The 20,429-nt window shown below is 27.6% G+C and overlaps 3 protein-coding genes across 13 annotated transcripts in view; 2 read left to right on the top strand and 1 right to left on the bottom strand.

Moving 5' to 3' along the window:
* The window catches only part of LOC129791558 (trifunctional purine biosynthetic protein adenosine-3), a 1,078,967-nt gene that overhangs the window by 801,948 nt on the left and 256,590 nt on the right, over positions 1–20,429 (top strand). The window lies entirely within an intron of this gene.
* The window catches only part of LOC129791559 (potassium/sodium hyperpolarization-activated cyclic nucleotide-gated channel 3), a 1,048,222-nt gene that overhangs the window by 660,844 nt on the left and 366,949 nt on the right, over positions 1–20,429 (top strand). The window lies entirely within an intron of this gene.
* On the bottom strand, positions 1,177–20,410 carry LOC129791633 (protein boule). Of its 11 annotated transcripts, none has more exons than XM_055829884.1 (9): positions 20,250–20,410; positions 16,966–17,238; positions 16,608–16,784; positions 14,682–14,833; positions 14,461–14,614; positions 12,880–13,039; positions 12,685–12,752; positions 10,071–10,104; positions 1,177–9,836 (listed from the first exon to the last, which is right to left on the bottom strand). In XM_055829884.1, exons 4-9 carry the CDS (start codon positions 14,774–14,776, stop codon positions 9,820–9,822), a joined length of 528 nt encoding a protein of 175 aa, XP_055685859.1. In that variant the 5' UTR covers positions 14,777–14,833; positions 16,608–16,784; positions 16,966–17,238; positions 20,250–20,410; the 3' UTR covers positions 1,177–9,819. The 11 variants fall into 11 exon arrangements, with proteins under 11 accessions (XP_055685859.1, XP_055685853.1, XP_055685850.1 ...); XM_055829878.1 differs by having other exon boundaries at positions 12,664–12,752; positions 20,250–20,397; XM_055829875.1 differs by lacking the exon at positions 20,250–20,410 and adding an exon at positions 19,708–19,803 and having other exon boundaries at positions 12,664–12,752.

Genomic DNA, 20,429 nt, shown 5'->3' on the forward strand with positions numbered 1-20,429 from the left:
ACATTAGTGGGAGTGAGAGGGAATGAAAAAAAATGTCAGGAAAAAATGTCATGATCATGTTTTCTTGACATTCTTTTCCTGCATAGCACCATTAACCCATTTTTGTAAGAAGAAAATTTTTTGAATTGATTTTTAGAAAAAAAATCAAAAAGTTAAAAAATATTAATTCTTGATCTTAAAATTTTTATGAGATGGATCATTATAAATTTTTTGAAAATTCTCTTTTAACTGATTTTTTAATTTTCTTTAAATTCATTAAAAAATGTTATCTAAAAAATAAATAAATATAAAAAATTAATGATATCTCAGGTTCTAAAAAGGCAGATCAATATAATAGGCCAATTATTAATTCTTCCGCAGATTAAACCCTTTCAGGAAACAATTAGGATACAAGAAACGCAAAAAAAAACTTGTAGAAAATTTAAAAAATAATAATAAAAGGATTTCTCAACAAAATTTTTTATCTTTTCAATGCCTAGAATCATAAAAAAATATAAATGTATCAAAATTATTTTAAAAAAACCAGAATTTTGGGGTAGATTCTGATAAAAATCTTTTCTTTTCTAACAACTTTGAATCTAAGATTTTGACAGATGGGTGTTCTTAAATCGTTACATTGTCGTTCTATAAAAGTAAAATAAGGAATTTGTAGTTCCAAAAAAACAGTCACAAAGAGCTTTAAGGAGCCCTGAAATAGTAGTTTTCTTTCAGATTAAAGAAAACAAAATAAAATGTCAAAATCTTATGAGATTTTTCCCAGAATACCAAAACTTATAAATGACGAATTGTAAAGAAAGAAAAGAAAAGATTTGTATCAGAATCTACCTCTTAATCAAATTAAAGAATCATGATTAAGACATCTTTTTTTACATCCTTTTAGACCTGATGAAGAGGGTATAAAGCAGTTAAAACGTCGCATGAGAAATCCTTTATCACGCGGTTAATGATTTTCAATTTACCACTGGAAATAGCTGGTAAAAGACGCCAGATTTATTAAAAATTCAAAAAATGACGTCACTTTAATGTTTTTTGTTTCTTTAAATGTATGAAGCATTCACGCTAATGTTTCATCGATGCACTTTGGCAGTGTTTTTATGCTTCAACAGACAATAGAGAAAAAAAAAGCGGAAAAAACATTTTTAGAAGAATAGAATAGAAAATAAAGAAAACTACTGATTCTTCATGACTTACAATTAATTTATTTTTATTAATATAATATTACATTACCTAAAGTTAAAATTTTGTTTTATTACTCGTTTTCACTTGTATTTTTTATATTAGTTTTTTTTTTCACTTAAAATTACAGCCTTTCATGTTGTTCTTAACTATTTAACTTTTTTTTTTTTTCATTTAAATTTATTTATTCCTATAAAGGTTTTCTATCTTTACAGTGTTCTCTTTTTATTCTTTCTTCTCTTTTCTTTCAATACAATATTTTTTTATCCCGTAATGGTCTGCGAATTAATTTAGACAGGGGGCTATTAAGTACATTTTATTTTCCTTGTTTTATTTCTTTTTGTAATTAGAATATTTTTTATTTCTGTGCTAACTGTCTGACACATTGCAAATTCCGGTTTTATTTTTAATGAGCAGGGTGGTTTTCATCTAAAAAAAATTCAAAAACAAAATCCAATCTTTTGATCATGTTTTTTTGTTAATTTTTTTAAATTATGATACTTAAATATTTTCAAAAATTGTGTCTTTTTTAACGTTATAATGACATTCTAAGACCATTTTGAGGGAGGAAGAATTTTGTGGTTTCATTTCGCTAAAATTATTTACTTTTTTTCTTTTAATTTTACTAATTAATAATCGTTTTTTTTTATCCCGCCATCTCTTGCTATTTATTGTTAATAATTGTATATTATTTTTTTTTATAATATAATTTTGCGTTTTTTTTAAAGAATATTCCTTTATGAATAGTTTCCTTTTTTTATATTTCCTTATTACATTCTTTTTGTTTAATATAATATATATTTTATTTGTTTAGTCTATCACATATATGAATAAAAGTTATACTTTTTTTTATTCTTTTACAATATATAGATGTCTCCACAGTTCAATGTATATTTTTTATCATTCTTTCAATAATTGGATTTTCTCATCCATGTTTTTTATCTTAATCTCGTTTTTCTTTTCCTAAATTTTTAAATTTTGAATAAAAAAATTGAAATGTTCCAGACAAATTGTTTTTTTTTATTCTTCTCTGATTGGCTCCAAAAAATTGTGTTTAGTTTTCTTTTCTTTATTTAATATTTAAATATGTATATAACAATATAATCATTTCAGAAAGTGAAATGATAACAAGTTTTTTTTTGTTTTCTTACCTAAATCGTCCATTATTTCATTTTAATATCATTTTTTTTAGTCGTTAAGTATTAAACCATCTTCGTTATATCTCGAATTGGTGTCTTATTACATTAATACAGAAAAAAGTCGATCTAAATCCAAATTTTCCTTAACTCCAAATTCCAATAGGAAAAATCCTCATTTTCTCTGTCTTTAACTTCTTCATTTTTTTTCTACTAATATTATTGCTCTCATGAAAAAGTTTTCAAATTTACTTTTATATTGATCAACAAATCTTTAACATCTCTCACTTCTTCGTTTTATTTTTCTTCTTCTTTAATATCATCTGAAGTCTTCAACACGCTCTTATTAAAAAGTTTCCTTAGGCCGTGGAGAACAATGTACTCAATGTACTTTACAAGAGAATTGCGAGTTCTATTGGAAGGTGATAAGGAAAAGTTTGGATTTAATATCTCAGGTGTCATTTTTTATTATTTAATTTTATTTAATTAATCTTACTCTGTAAAGGATTTTTTTTTTATCTTCGTAGGTATATCCATCAACCAGTCTCACAACAATATCTCAACAAAAAGACGTTTTTTTAATACAACATTCTTTGAAAATGCTTTTCATTCAATTCATTATTTAAAAAAAACCGCATTGTGCGAACACTTTAAGGATTTCTTTTTGAATTCTTTTATTCTTGAGATCAATGGGATAGGTTTATTTTACATTTTGAAAATGCAAAATTGAAGTTTAAATCTTATGCCTTTGAAAAAAAAATATCCTTTGGTTAATCCATTCAGGGATCATTCGTACGCTGACTTAGAATTGAAATGATATCTTTTCTTCAATTTCTAATAATTTAGCATTGCCTGAGAAAAAAAAAGCAATTTTAATTGAGATTTCTCAACAACCCGAGTCTCCGCAGGCAAATGTGAGCAATTTCAAAAACAATTTTCTTTAATTTAACCCTTGGAGGATCGATGATTCTAACCTCAAAACTTTAATCTTAATTTTTCTCACAAAGAAAATGTTTTCCCAAGTTTTCTTTCGGCGAAATTGAAGCAATTGATATTACCTAATCGCAAAAATGTTAAATAGATTTTAATTTTCTGACGAATTAAAAAACATCTAATTGGCCACAGTGGTCAGAAAAATCCTCCAGGAAGAAAAACGATAAAACGTTAAATTTTATGAAGATTAAAGCCACTAAATCAAATTAACGGCGGTTGTAATAGAAATGAGCTGCTTTTGACATTTCTTTCGTGCAATTCTAACGTTTGATGTTTATTCTAAAACATATTTGTCAGTTCTGTTCCATATTTTGACATTTATTGAAACATTTCATAACCCTTGATGTTTTAAACCTTTCGCTTTTACAATGAAACATTAGAATATTGAAACATGTGGTGTTTTCATCACGATTTATTTTGCGAATGTTTTCAGAAGACATTTCTCAGTCGAAAAGTCTTCTATGGGCTTTTCTCCGTAAACTTACGTATTTAGTATTTGGAAGAATGTTTCACGTTCGACCAACATATCACCCAAACGGACACGAAAGGGTTAATTGAGATTTTCATTTCTAACCGTTTGTTGATTTAAAAAAAAACTATTAATAAAATCTAACAATTTGATCTTTAAGGTCTATCTGGTTTAACCTAAAAATTGATTATAAATAAATATGTTAGACGAATCCAAAAAATAGTCTTGAAAGGTGATCCTTTAGCTTTAAAATGACAAAGAAGTTATTGAAAAATATTATCAAGAAATACATTTCAAAAATCACTTCTAAGTCCTTAAAGGGTTAAGTATAAATACTGCGGGAAATTATTTAAAAAAAAATGTTTTGAAGTCTTTCCAAAATTTTGATTGAAACTTGTTTACGTGACTGAATGGCTTAAGAACTTTTGAGGGGCTTTCTCTTAAAGAAAGTGTGATATTACGCCAAAATCTTTGGTAATGATTAGGGGAGAGCGGGGTTAAAAAAGTCACTTAAGGGTTTAGAAAAGGCTCAAAATATCATATTTCCCAAATAGATAAAGCGAAATGTATAGTCCAATTCTTTAGGATATTTCTTGCCCTACAACTCTTTCTAAGATCATTTTGTTCTATCTAGATAGGAAATATGATATTTTAAGCCTTTTCCAAACCCTTAAGTGACTTTATTAGCCCCGCTCTCCCCTATGTTTTATTTGATCAAACACCTTATCATTAATCTCTGGAAAAATCAGGAAAAATCCCAAAGTTATTAAAATCAATAAAAGCTCCATAAAATCTAAACTTCAATTGAAATTCATTTCCAAAAAAACCCATTAATTTTTTTTAAAGTGTTCATAATTTTCCAAGGAAAAATCAAAAGAAAAACTTCTCACGCGGAGTATTTTTCATTTCCTGATGCCACAACCGCTAAATAGTATAATAATGTTTTATTACAATTATTTTTCTTTTTTTTCTTTATAAATATTTGCTAGTAATTTTTTTCATTTTATATTTTCTTACGCATCTAAATATACTTTTTCTTGTAATATATATAATTTGTATGTGCTTTGATTTCTCTGCACTTGTTGAGACATTTTTCTTTGATTATAAAAAGTTATATAATTTGATATCGACATCTAGACTTTTTTCCATTTTTTTATTCCTTTTCAATATAATTTATTAATATGAAAAACTAAGTTTTTTTTTAAAAACAATATGAAACCATGTCTATATTTTTTTCTTTCATTTAATTGTATATTTTATGCATGCACTAAATATAAACTAATATTTCTTTTAATTTATTACTAATCAAGTCATTTTTCCGCCTAATTATTGTTCTCTAATTTTATTTCTTTTGCTTTTTTTTATTTCTCGCTCAAAATAAATTAGATTTCCTTCAACAGATGATAAATTATATATTACACGATTAAAAGAATTTATAATGAAAGAAATAATATAATATTTAATTAGTGAAGAAAAATGTACATAATAATAAATGATCAAGTCTTTCCGGAGATGCTTTTGTTTTGTTTATTTTTCATCTACGTATTTTGGCAGTTCATGTCCATTATGCTTTCTTTCTTTTTCTATCTCTCTATTAAATGAAAGAAAATCCAAAATGATTTCTTTTTATTTAATTAATATTTTTTACTTGGTTTTCTTCCTCCTAACAATAAAATCCACACCAAAGACATGCGATCGACATCATTTTTTTTTTAATTTTACTTTAATAGTGTTATAGAGATAAAGTTAAATACATAGGGGAGGAATAAAATAATCTCATTTTTAGTGACTTCTTAGTTGTTATTTTTTTTATAGTTGCGATTTTTTCAACTTCTCTTCTTTTTTTTTCTTTATATATCTTACTAAATTATTGTCATTTCATTAAATTATATTATATATTATTTTCTTTTACCAATGAGTTGTGTTTGTATGATCAATTCAGCAAGTTAAAAACTCAAAAACAAAAAAACTTCATCTCTTTGCAAACAATGTTTTTTTGCTTCTTCTCCATTTTTTTTTTCAATAAAACATTTCTCTAAACTGGCGATTGTTTTTCACACAGTTGGGTATATTAATAACAGAAATAATATATAAGGAGATAATGACACAATGTAATCTTTAATAATTTATTACGTATAAGAATTAAGAAATAAAATAGATAATGTACAATTTAAAAAAAAAAAATGAGCTAAAGGTGTATTGATAAATTAACATTGCATTTTATATTACTTCTTGTTTCTCTTTTTTTCCTATTTAATATATTATTTTCATTTAATATAATATACCTACTTCACTATTTACTATGAATTGTTTTTATTTTTCATCAATATATTTTATATTTCAAAATATCACCAAGTTATTTTTTTTTTATTTCAAAAAACCACCATCTGTCGTCCATTTTGTTTTTTTTCTATATTTCTGTTTTGAAATATATTTATTCACGAGACTTGTATTGCTTTTAAATCTAAAAACTTTCTGAAATGTGTTTTGGTATTTAACATTCTCTTTCACTTTTTTTTTTTCATTTATTATTTCATTTTTTCTTTCATTCTATTTATAATATATTTTTCTTTTTTTTCTCATCTGTTTTTTATCTATATAGTTTGACTTTTTTTATTGATAGAAATATTTTTTTTTCATTATATATATTTTTAATGTATATATTTCATGGTAAATATGTTTTTTTTTGCAATTTCAATCATTGAGATAAATTTCATCTCAGTGAAGAATTTCATTTGTGTGTGTTTAAATGTAAGAAATTGAAAATTAAGGTAATGATTTGAGAGGTCTTTACTATTAATAATAAATTTATTTATTTGCTTTAAGACTAAATATAGTTTAGCTTTTTTTTGTCCATTAAGATGTATTAAATAATTTTCTTTTTGATATTTTCTTTAAAGTTTGTAGGGGATTTTTTTGTTCTTCTCTATTTTAGAGCTTCCTAATCGATATTCCAAATATACACACACTGCATCAATAAGATATTAATGCAGCCTGTAAAATAAATTTTATTTTGTATTTAGTCTGAAATACAACATGTGGTGAGTTCTGTAAGAAAAACTCATTTTCATTTTCTCAATAGAGTCTAAAATGGATCTAATATTTCAAAGCAAAAATTTATATTTTTCAAATGAAAGTTTTTTTTTTAAATTACTTCTAATGTTTTTTCTGCTAGTGTACTTGTGTTAATGTACTAGTAAGCTATGTTGCCATTAAGGCAATACCTGGGTCCGAAATCGGCTCTACGAGCTAAGGACCTGAGGGGTGGAATTAGGTTAAAAAAAAATATTAACAACCCCTATTCTTTGAAATAATTTAACTTTGTTTTATCGAAATTAGAAGTTTAAATTTAACTTTTTTTGGAAATTAAATGAAGTTGTTTTTTAAACTGTCATGTAAATGTGAATTTATTAACCCCTTGGGTTAAAACCTTTAGAATTAAAGTAGACGCTGAACTAACAACACGCATTTTGAGTTCTTGATACTATATAACCTGAGAAAAAAAAAGAAAAACATTATTAGAGCAAAACTTGTATTAAAAACAAATTAATTTTGATATATTTGATCCATTTTATTCACCGGAATTTTCAATTCAAACTAGCTAGTTCTTCCTAGTTTCACTATTGAAGTCCACAATTTAGAATTCATCCTAAGATTTTTTTTTTAGTATTGTTTAATAGGTCGTTATTTAGATATTTAGGTACATATCTCAAAGTAAAAAACAATTAAATAAAACGGAAGTAAAAAGAACCATCACGGAATTAACAAAAGGAGTTTATTCATCTACATTTGGGAGTTGTCCTGGGCCGAGAAAACAATATCAACTTGCATAATCAGGTAGAGAAACAAAGAATAATGAGAAATATTCAAAGAAACTCCCCATTTTTTTTTCTACTGGGATCACATAGAAAGCAAAGATTTTATACAAAATACCCAACAATTGACAGCCATTACCCATTTTGTCCTTTTAAATATTTCAAAGGGACAAAATTGGTAATGGTGGCCAATTTGTAAGCATTTTGTATAAAATATTTGCTGGTTATTTTCTTCGTGATCCTAATTGAAAAAGTTGAGTTCTTTTGGCGATTTCTTATCCTTTTGTGATTCTCAAAAAGATCATTCGGATCAATATTGTTTTCATGACCCAAGACAACCCCATATATGGCTGAATAGACTCCTTTGCTGACAAGTTCAGCAGAATTGAAAGGAAAATATTTTTCTCTGGAAATTCTAAAAATATGATTTTCTACTGTAGGATGTAAATTGCGAGAGGTTTCTACATTTTATTTATTCTCAATTAAAAAACATTCGAGCAAAGAAGGCGAAAAATACGAGAGAAATATGTGAAAAGAACGAGGTTATTAGCATAAAAATAAATTATTTCCGCCGTATATTTTGCTAAAGGCACCATATTAGTTTAATTCTCTTTTTTTTTTGTTACCCAAACTACCTTTGCTTTTATGTTTAAACCTTCGCTTTTATTAATTTATTCGATGAAATAATTTTTATTAGTATCAAAAGATAAATAAATAAAACAGAAATATGTGAAGAAAAAATAAATAAACCTCCAACACTTTATATCCCACACTATTAACTCATTTTATCACCTTTTTTGCTTTTCCTTCCCCACGCGTGTTTTACTTTGACGAAGTTTTAACTATTTTCTTTTTTTTTTTTAAACTAAAACTTGTTGTATATATTTTGCTTTTTCTTTTTCTTTTATTTTGGTATAATATTCAGTTAATGGGTAATTTTTTGTTTTCGTCTTCCCTCCATAACATGCAACAAAACATGTTAGAAATATATCATTTTATTTTCATTTAATTGTATATTTTATGCAATAATTTAATGTCAAAAGTTAATTTTACATGTTTTTTTCTTTTAATTAAAATTGACATTTAATTGTATTTAGTTGATGGTAATCTTTAGTTTTTCTTCTCTTTTAATATTATTTTTATTTATTACCAATAAAATCTTTGCCACAGTAGTTGAACTTCAAGTACGTGCAGTCGTATGTTCTTTTATTGAGTTTTTTTTTAAATCTAAATTTCAAAATTAAAAAATTAAACAATTTTTAACGGAAAAATTTACAAAAAGAGTAAAAATTGTTTTTTTTTCAAATAAACCATCGAGGGGTAAAAGGAGAATGTTTCAATCTGGAAAAAAGAAGTATTTGATAAATATTATGTATAATTAATATCAGATTATTCTGATTGTTTATGTCGTTTTTTTTTTTTAGATATTTGGATGTTTATTTATTTTTTATTATTTATGTATTTTTTCATTTTTTTTAGTATGTATATGTTTATATTTTCCTAGAATATATATGTTTTATGTAAATTACTTTCTTTTTTTCTTCTTTTTTTTTGTTTTTAAAATATACTTATACGTGTTTATATATACATAATGTATATAGTATGCTTATATATGTTTTAACAATTTGTAGCTTTCAATAGTTGTTTTCTCACCTTTTTTCTCTCTCTATAATGTTCCTATATGTTGAGTGTTTTTTTTTTATCTTGTGTAATTTACTTAATTTTATTCTTTTTCTTTGTTGTATATTTTATATTATCTAGATTATAAATATATATATTTATAATATATAATTTCCAAAATGAAATTTATAAACAATTTTCTCTTCCATTTTACACAAACATAAATCCAATAATTTGAATATTTTTTTTAATCAGAAGAATAGGAAAGAAAATGTTTAATAACATTTTTTTCTTTTGTTCTTTGGTGCGACCGCATAAATAAACTTATTCTCCACACAATGCATGTTTCCTTTTTTCTTTTCAATCTTCTTCTTTAACATTCACTTACGTAGCTCACATTGTTTGCGGCTTTTCAACGAAATTTTCTTTTCTGCTTTTTTTTCGAGTCAGAGAAAACACTCGAAATTACTTTGACTAAAAAATATGACCGTGCAAGGTTCGACCAAACACGTAATTTTTCGGGGGTATCAATTAATTGAAGTTGATACAAATATCACTGGTTTTTTTTCTCTCTCACCCGCACTCTCTCCCTCTCTCGATCTATCTCCCTTTAACACGGATAGATACCTAAAAAGAATAAGAAATAAAGAAGAAAAATAAATAAAATATATTTCTTTTTAAAATATTCTTTCCCACACCATAGATTTTTTTTCATTTCTTGTTTTTCTTTTAAAAAGATAAAATTATAAACTTTTGGGCATTAGGAGATTAAAAAGAAAAAAATAAATGGCAGGTTACATTGAAAGGCAAATTTAGAATTAATATAATTAAATTAAAAAGAATAATTACAAATTTTCTTACCTTGGTAGTTTTGAGGCCAAATAGTGGGAACATTCTGTAACATTTCGAAAAGAAAGAAAGGACAACGTGAAAAAGTAATTTCCATTTTTTTTTCAAAGAATTAACGCTCTAGCACAAAAGTTCAATTAAGCAAAAGTGTAAAGGTGCTTCCTTATTTAATCTTTAGGAGTTTCCTTTTAATCACAGAAAGGTCTTTTTTTTTAATTTTTACTTTTAAAAGAGACAGATTTTAGTATTGCTTCCAATAGAAAATACAAAGAAAATAAAACGTGAATAACTAAAGCTACGAAAAGTACAATAAAAATCGTTTTTTGAGGATGGAACGTAAAGAAAAGCAGAAAGAAAGAACATTTGTGAGGGAAGAAGGTAAGTTAAAATTTCACAGAGAGAAGCTGGTGAGATCTCGACAGGGGTTATTTACTTTTGGTTATTCTTTGTCAAGGTTTATTTGCATAAAATGCATTGAAAGAAACCAAATTGTGACGTCATTGTTCGCACTTTTAGGAAAACTGATTTAGTTTGAAAGTAATGAGTCTGGAAAATTCTCATCTTATCCTGAATATTTTCTTGGATAAAAGGTTTTCTCGCATAGAGAAATGAATAAACTCCTTTCTCGCCCTGCAATTTTCCCCAAAATCACTTTCTTTCTACGATATTTTGATCCCTTCCTGTACTCTTATTTGCTTCTTTAGCCCCGGTATCCTTCATTGTCTTACAGAAGTTGATGATCAAAGAAAATTGTGAAAATCCGTGACTTCTGGTAATCACTTGTGCAAATTACTATCACCCAATAAAAAAGACTCAGCAATTTTGCCAAAGCTTTCGACTTCGCAGTGGATTTTTCTTGAATGTCCTTTCTCTTAACTTTCTCCACACAAATCAGTTGTTTTACTACTTTTATTGAATTTTATTTTACCAAATTTTCATCTTTTTATCATTAACGTTTGACGGGGTTTTCTCTCTTTTTTTGCATCTAGTTTTAACTACGGGAAGTTACGGATTACTACAGATTTCACGCGTCAGTGGAAAAAGAAGATCAAGGAAAATCCTTTTCTTTACGCCAACTGATGGCAATCAATTAAGACAAAAAATCTACAAAGAACAATTCTGCAAACCAATAAATTACATAACTCTTTCCCAAATCCCTGAAATCTTCTCACTCTCTCTCTCTGTGTCAAATAAAGCTGTTAAAGCAATAAAAGAATAGGAATATTTGCTCTTTTTGTCATTTTAGAACTCTGAATCAACATTTTACATAAACTTTTGTATTTTTAAAATGTGGAAAAAAAAATTTTGTGAGAAACTAAATAAAGGAAAAAGAAAAATAAAAGAAAAATCTATTCTACATCAACACATTTTACCTGCACTGTGTTAAACATCCATTGTGGTGGAGGTACTTGCGATATTCCACAAGAGAAAGATCTTTCTCTCATCTCCATTCTCATCCAATAATTTTTAACTTTAATTTCAATTTCTTTTTAAATCAACTCATAAAGAAACAATGAATGTTAACCAAAAAGCTAAATATTAAAAAGAAATATATTGTACTTGAATACATACTTTGTCAGAGAGCTCTCTTTGTGCATTTAATGCATCATTCTCTTTCTTTTTTGCCAAAGATTTTGGCAAGTTGTTGGAAAATAAATTTGTATACGTCAAGTATTTTTAGAGGAGAATAAATTACAAAAATAGGCAACTCTAACATAAATACTCAAGAGTAATTATTAGTAAAAATCCCCACGGCACAAATTACTTTCTTTTCTTGTTTGTTTTTACTGTTTACAAAATATAATAAAATTAATTATTATGTATTAAATACCCAAAAACCAAAATTAAAAATAAATAAAAAGCTTTGCAACTCCCCGCACAGGCTACCAATTAAAAAAAAAAAAAACAACAGATAAATAACTTTTTTAAATTTTCAACACTATATACACAGTGCCAACAAATGTAAACAGAAAAATAGTAAGAAAAAAAAAACGAAATGGTAGATTATGATAAAAATAATAATAATATAAAAAATACTTTCTCAACATCCGCCAAGAAAATCCTTTTGAACTCGTTTTATTTTTTTTTTTATTTTTTCGCGCGAGATGAAATCAATTTTTTGTGTGAGTGTGAAGGAGATTTTCATCGTCCCAATAACGATTTCTTCATTTTCATTTTTCTAAGCGTTGCTACTAGAAAATAAAAAGTAATAATACAATAAATAAGAAAATTAATTTTCAAAAAAACACACATTAATTAAAAGAAATTTTTCAATTCTACTTTCAAAAAATAAATAAATTAAAAAATTCTTTCATTTTTTTCTTTGTAAACTTCCTTGGAATATTCTTAGCTTCTCTCGTCGCAATGTGGCATCATTTTCTTTTTTTATTCTCGCGCAGAAGACACAGTGTTTTCATTACATTTGAAAAAAAAACCATTGAGGTATATTCTTGATAAAGGAGAATAGGTATTTTTGTGTTGAATATTTTTGTTTGTTTGAACTTTTTTTAAGAAGAAATTTTTGACTATATAAATGGAGCAATAATATATGTAGAAAAAATAAGGAAGCACGATAAATAGTAACCACACAAAAAAGAATACATACTATTAGGTTATTGTTATTTACCATTGGCACACTATAGTATTGATAAAATGGTTGGTACGGCATCGATGGCGGATATAATGTTGGCACACCTACAATAAAATGAAGAAGAAAATTAAATTTCAAACGATATGTGAACAGTTGATCCCTCCCCATTTAATCGCAATTTTATTGTAACAAATAAAATAAGAGAAGAGTGACAACAAGGAAAAATCTTACCTGGAGGGTACACAGCGGCAAATTGATCGATAGGCATATTGCTCATTGGTGTTGGGGGTGTTGCTGCGTAATAAATCGCCCCATTTGTTGTGCAAACGGATTGCTTCTTTATAGCCGGTGCTATGTTCAATTTGCGATCACGCAGCACAACGCATTCGCCCTGGGAAAAAGCAACAACAACACATATTTACACAAAAAAAATAATTTAATGCAAAAAAAAAGTGAGAAATTATTCATTTTGATTTTGCAAATTAATAAATTATACAATATGCGGTAAACGCCGGAGTGCTCATTTTTGGCAATATTTTCTTTAATTTTATTTCATTGTTTATTAATTTTATTGATGAAATTAAAATTTCCTTCCACTACTATTCAGTTTTCTCATCCAATAATGCCAATAATTGACAAATAAAATATTTTAATGCAAACTGAATATTTATTTAAGAATAAAAGAAAATTTGAAATGCTAATTTGTTCGTTTTTTTAATTTATTTTGTAAGGTTAAATAAAGAGTATTTAATGATTTCAAATAATATAATATTATTTAGCTAAATTAATAATGAAAATTGTTTTTTTTGTGTCTTTAAAACAAGGATCAGTAGCAGGGCTAGCGTAGCCAATAAAATTATTTTTTGCTTGAAAAAAAAAAGTTATAAAAACCATTTAAAATTATTTATTAAAACACCTTAAAAATTAATATTTTTACTTTAACTGTAGAGAATCTATTGAAAATTAATTTATGTAAACCAAAACTCTTAACCGTTTTGTCAAAAATCAAATAACCAATAAAATTTATTAAGAGAATTTTAAATTCTTGCTTTATTAACCGACTTTTATTTATTATTTATTCGACTTTTAGCAATAGCCACAGAACTGAAATTTATTTAACATTTCGTGATGATTTCTACATCTATGTGTAGGGAAGTTCTGTTACGTTAAGATCATTAAAAGAAAATTTTTGTATTGAAAGAAAATTAAGGTCAAAGTTTTAAGGGTTAATGCTACTTCAGAATTCGTTTAAAATAACGTTAAAGCAATGGATTTTCGATCAGATATTCTGGTTAAAATTTTTAGTTCTAAAATAAAATATCTAATATCATAGACAAAAAATAAACGTTGGAAAATAAATTACGCAACGTTAGAAATTGAGCAAAAACTATTTTAAATTAATAATTCAAATATAAATATTAATTTTCATAAATCTCTACTAATATGTTTTTTTTGATAAATTTTTAATTGTTCGATCAATAAAAACCTTTTAATAAATGAATTTTCCGTAAACAAATCCTTGAAGAATTTTCTAGCTACTTTCCTGAGAAGAATTTAAGTTTAATGAAGGCTAATAGGATTATAAGCACAAACCCTTATTTTTCTATTAAAAAAAAAAACACTAAAAATAAATAAAATCTCTCCAATTGTTAACTATTACACTTCAAAGATAACACAAGTTATATAGATCCGGTGTTCCCCACATTACTGACCATTTTATAGCCCAAAAACACAATTTCTGAGCTTTCCATCAAGTAATAAAAATTATTAGCAATAAAAATATATATTATTGGGTATATTTTCTCAACTTACATCACTTTGTAGCCGCTGTGCTTCCTGTTCTGTTTCAAAAGTTACAAAACCGTAACCTTTGCTCACACCTGCACGATCAACAATAATTTTCGTGGACTTGACATTCCCATAAGCTGAGAAAACTCGGCATAATTCAGACTCTGTTGTGTCTCCACTATTGCAAAATGAATATTTTTTATTCAATTAAAAATGCATTAAATTCGATAAAAGATTTTTTTTACCTTATACCACCCACGAAAATTCGATTTGGAATAAGTGTCCCATATTTGGGGGCCGTGGAGAGCTGTGCGTCAAGTTGGGGATTAGGTGCTGCCATTTCACTCAATCTTCCTTTTCTTTTGTTGTTTTTATGCTTTTCCTTTACTTGGCAAGTCTGAGGCAACAACACACGAAAAAAATTTAATTAATTTGTATTATTTTTAAATCAAAATTGCACCAGTGAAAATTAATTGTACGTAAAACATGGATGAGTTGTTTATCATGTTTTCAAGCTTCAAACGTGAACAAAAAAAGGGTGGCAAAAGATGCATTTTATTGTACATTTTTTTCATGTTGGAAGAAAGCAATAAAATTTTCTACATTACTTCTTATTTACTTCTTTTACTATTTATTTTTCATTATTTCGATTATGAATTTATACACCAATAGCAATTTTTTTAAGGTAGATTTGTAGGTACTGAATGAACGTCACGCGATATGAAATATTTTTTGATTTATTTGGTACAATATTGGAAGGATATTTTTTTTCAGTTATATGTTTTGTTATTATTTGCCCACAGCGTTCTTTCTTTCTAAACAAGTTCACTGAACACATTGATGATTACCCTAAATGAAGCATCATTGAACACCAATCACCCATAAAAATCTTTTATATAGATTAGATGTTTTTATGTGCGTGCATTATGGTAGGGAATGCAAGTTGTGTGTGTGTGAAAAACATAAATAAAAAAATAAATAATAAATATTTCCAATCAAAACTGAATGACTCACACATATTGCAGTGATAAGAGGGGATTTGTGTTAAAAAAAAAATACATAAAATTGGGAATTTTTCTTCGTTAAATAAAAAAGGTTTTATACCTTCTTTTAACCCATTACTTTCCATCCCTAGATTCACTTATTTTATAAATCTTTTTAAATAATCAAAAAGCATATTTTTTTCAAGATCTTAGAACATTTTTTGTAGATTTTTTAGACAAATCATTCTCAAGATATTCAACTTCTGGAAAATACTTATTTTTTTCCCTTTTATGGTTAATCTTAGAAAGGATATCTTTGAAACTCAGGACAACCTGGCCCAATTCCGACCTCCTTCGACCTTATTTTAATCCGCTATTACTTAAAACTGATATAACTTTTAATGTAGTAAGTAAGAGAGTAAAAAGAGCATAAAATGGTCTTTAAGATGATACCAAATTTAAAAATATTGCTCTCTATTTTATACCATTTTTTTCTCATTCTGCGCGGACCTTTGGAGGTCGGAATTGGGTCTCGTTCCCCTAAGTATTTTCCGGGAGTTTAAATAAAACAAAATGAGACTTTTAATTCAAAAATCTTTAAAGTTTTCACAATTTTTCATAACTTACATAACTGTCGGAATTAACTACAGTGGGACCCCAGTACAACGACCACTCGGATGTACTCTTCACACTCATTATTTTCCATGCGCGAGAGTAGTATAACCAAGTGGTCGTTGTACTGGGGTCCCACTGTATCACAAAACTTCCGAAAGAGAAATTCATCTAAATAGGTCAGAACATATCCCTTTTACAGACTGAATAAGAATCTAGAATAATTTTAGAGTCTAAAAAGTCAAACCCATCTAGGTTCAAAGGAAAATCTTATTCAGGAAACTTTATGAAAAATCATCAATTTTTTGCTGAGAAAACTACTCATTGGACCTTAATGGGTTAGGTAAATAAAAAGGGTTAAGTACTAGTTTTTTTTTGGGAAGATTGTTCAATGGAAAATATATAAATGAAATATAAGAGGGAACCGGAGCACAAATTGTGAGTGTGTACACATAGCATCGTTAGCCCCCCTCTCTCATCATAAACATGCTGTACAACAAGAGCTAAAACAAGATCAACATAAAACATAACTCATCAGTGAGAGAGTTTATGCCATGAGTAAAATAAATTTCATACCCTTTTGATTCTCAATTACCACTGCCGAAGAAAAATATCCGGTTTAATGCTGTGCAGTAGCCGAAATAAAATGAAAAAAGCTTATGCGCTTCAATTTTCTTTTTTTTTAGAAGTCTTTTTTTCCTTCCTCTGTGGTCGCACAACAAAAATCTGGGCTTTTGTTCGCTGTACGTGAAACTGATGGGTTGAGCCGGGCGCGGGGGGGTTTTGATGTGTGAAAATTCAGTTGTTCAGCCAAAGAATGCGCGCGCGACGTTTTTATTTAGCAAGAAAAAAATTAAAACAAGAAAATTCACTTCTCGCTCTTTTCGCAAAATATATCTTTTAAAGAAAATCTCGCGCACACACTATTATATACCTATATTTGCTTGTATACGATATATTTTGAAAAGTTTTTCTTCTTCTCAGACACTTTTCTTCTTCACGGTGTGGTGTCTCAAGATTTTGCTATTTTTTTTGCTTTTTCGATTCTAATTATTCGATGACCACAAATATATATATACGCCTATATGTTTCTTTGTATGTTGTATATATATAACTTGCTAAATCTGGGGATTCTCACAGATCAAGTTTAAAACAATAAAACTGTTTATTTTAACACTTGTTCTCATCCAATTTCATCCTTGTTTTCCTGCAAGAAAAAAGGAAAATTCTTCTTCAGTTTTTCCACAATTTTCTTTCCTTTTAAAACATTCATTTCCATTGCATTACATTCTATGTAGAAATCATTCAACATTTTACTCTCATTTATTACATTACAAACGAGACAGACAACTTGAGAAAAATGTTCTTGGCAGCATTTTTAATTACAAAAGAATTCAACAATCGATTTTTTTCTTTGGGGGGAGGCTATAATAGCAACAAATTTCCTTCTCTCCCGCGTAACTTGAAGAGAAAAACTTTTATTGCCACTTTTTGAGCAATAAATAAAATAAATGTGAGAGGTCAAGTTATTGCGACAACTTTTGTGTGAAGAAGATACTTCTTCCTTTATGTACATAATACCTACATAGCATTGCATTACATACTTAACACATGGCGACACAGGCTTTTGGGGTTTAAGGAATAAAGTATTAGGTACTATACGTTACTATTACATGAATCTCTCTGCATGTCGTGTTGTAGTAAAGTAAAAACATTGTAGTCTGACCGTCTAGTCAGATGGCCTAAAAATCACATACCTACACACGGGAGCAAAGTGCACACAATGAGCTTTCATATACACTGTGCAACAAAACTAAATTATGAATGTATTATGCCTCTTCCTCTTTGTAACATTTTAATACTTTTTCATTTTATTTTCATTAAAATAAGGCATTTTATTCTCAAACTATTCGTGACTAATTGGCATGCACTGATTCGGAATTTTTTGGCAGTTTTCCGATATCTTCGCACAAATTTCCCCGCGTGAAGGTACATTTTGTCTGAAAGACAGCTCATGGGGCTAAGTGGGTCAATCAGGATTACAGAGGTTTGGAATGTGTTAAATAATGAAATTGTCTTTATAGAGATCACTAAAACAACTCATAAACTGACTTTTGTGAGGAATTTATCAACGTTTAAATTGTTCTTGAAATGACCAAGTTTATTCATTTGTCAATTTATTCAAAAATCAATAAAATGCATTAACCCTTTAAGGGCCAGAGAGTGACATATACTGACCTAAACTTAAAAAAACAATATGGAGTCGATTTTGGAATAAATAAGGTTGATTCTGTTAAAAAACTTTTTATTTTCTTTGTCAGTTATAAAATTTTGACAGTTTGCTTCTTTAAGGCCTGAAAACCTTTTTAAAAAATTTTTTAAGACAACTCATTTCTTCTTTTGTCGAATGAAGGATTTAAAAATACTAATAAATGTCAAAATTTTATAATCCCTTTCAAGGAAAAGGAAGATATTTGACAGAATCAACACCAATAGCTATCAAAATCTTGCAATTTTGTGGATAAAATATTTTCCCAGCCATGTCGCAAAAAAAATTTCAGAATTTCTTGAGGAATTTTCTAAACGATTTTTGGAACACTTAATCTTTTGTTTTTTCTCTTCTAAACCTCGGTAAAGTATAATTTAAAAATACCAACTGGCAAAATCTTTAATAACAGTCTAGTTATCAGAAAAAGAATAAAAGATTTTTGATCAAATAAACCTCTTTTATTATTTTTTTCTTACAATTTAGTCATTTCTAAAGCATGTTTAATGCATTGAATTTACAAAGAAGAGGTTAAAGAACAGATTGAAGACATTTTTGCAGTGAAAGGTCACCTATCGCGATGGAAAGGTCAATATTTCAATGAAAGGGTTAAGCGCAAAGAACAATTCACAAAGTTTACAAAACTTTTCTTTTTGCCAAAGAATCACAGCTAAAATGTAAATAAGATTTTTTTTTTTTCATTTATCTTTCTACCCAAGGTTCCCCTAATTATTTTTTTTTTTTTGAAAATGAAGAAAGTTTCCAAAAAAAGAAAACTTTCAGAATCGATTGCTCAGATTTTGAGATAACTTTTTTTTTTGCATAGGAAGGTCTTTTCTCTCATTTCACCACACATATTATCCTTATCTTTTGTCTCACTTGTGACCTGTGCCGAAATTTCGTTTTCAATTTCTTCTTACAACACGTTTTTCGTGTAAGATGAAGATTACTGTTGAGAAAAATCAGGAAAATTATGCGTTGCACTGTAAAGGATTGAAAAGGCGGAAAAGTTGTTGTTTCTTTGTGGTGTAAGATAATTAGGATTTTCCGCACACACAAAAAATCTGACAAAGTGAAACGCGAAAGCGCATCGCCATGAAATGCAGTATGGCCGAATATAGGTTAACGGATGTATATATATATGTGTATATATTTTCTCTTTTTTTTACTATATAGGAAGTCCATTTCTGCGCCCCAATTTCCGGGGGCACACACCCCCAAAATTCTCGCATTTTCACATTTTCCAAAAAAAGCACAAAGAGAAACATTTTTTAATGTTTCTTCAATTTTCTCGTGGAAAATTAATGTTTTGCACTCTTTTTGACCTTCTTGGTGTTTGCAAACAATTGAAAAGCCTTTTCCCTTCACATTCACACACTTTTCACACCTTTTTCCACGCACGATACCTACAAATTTTCACCATAATTCACGAATTTTCTCTTCTGCACTCTTTTTTGCCATTTAATTTTTCTTCTTCTTCTTCACCACCCTACAACAAACTGCCAATTTACATTGGGGTAAAAGTAGCTGAATAATCCTATGAATTTCCATTGCATTTTTCCTATTTGTTTCATACAAGCTAATTTACTTTATTGGTAAAAAAAATCTTTATCGCAAGAGCTTTTATCTTTAATACCTTTTATTTAAATAAAAAACACAAAAAATAAAAGAAACAAATATTGAAGGAAATATTTAAAAAAAAAAATAACAATTTCCTCAAATTAATATGAAATTATGATTTTTTTAATGCTTAAAAATGCAAAATTTACAACAAATTAAAGGTTTAAGAGGCCCAAAAATAAATAAGAGAATCAAAAGAATAATAGAAACTCCGTGGAACACGGAGAAATGTCCAATGGCCCTTCCGGTGTACTTCTTCATGGCGAATTTTGTTTTTTCCCCGAGAAAACGATAAGCAATTTGGAAAATGCATCAAAACACCCACAACTCACCTTCAAATCCACCAATCCAATGATCCAATCCACACTGCAGGTAACAAGACACGAAATTCTCGCAAATTCCTCACAAAAAGTCCCAGTTTTTCGTTGAAAACAAATTTGCAAATTTCACAGCACAAATTCAGAACAAAATTTCTTTTTTGACAAAAAAATTCAAAGCCTCTCGGATTTTCG

The sequence above is a fragment of the Lutzomyia longipalpis genome, chromosome 3 (assembly GCF_024334085.1).
Source record: "Lutzomyia longipalpis isolate SR_M1_2022 chromosome 3, ASM2433408v1".
Classification (NCBI taxonomy): domain Eukaryota; kingdom Metazoa; phylum Arthropoda; class Insecta; order Diptera; family Psychodidae; genus Lutzomyia; species Lutzomyia longipalpis.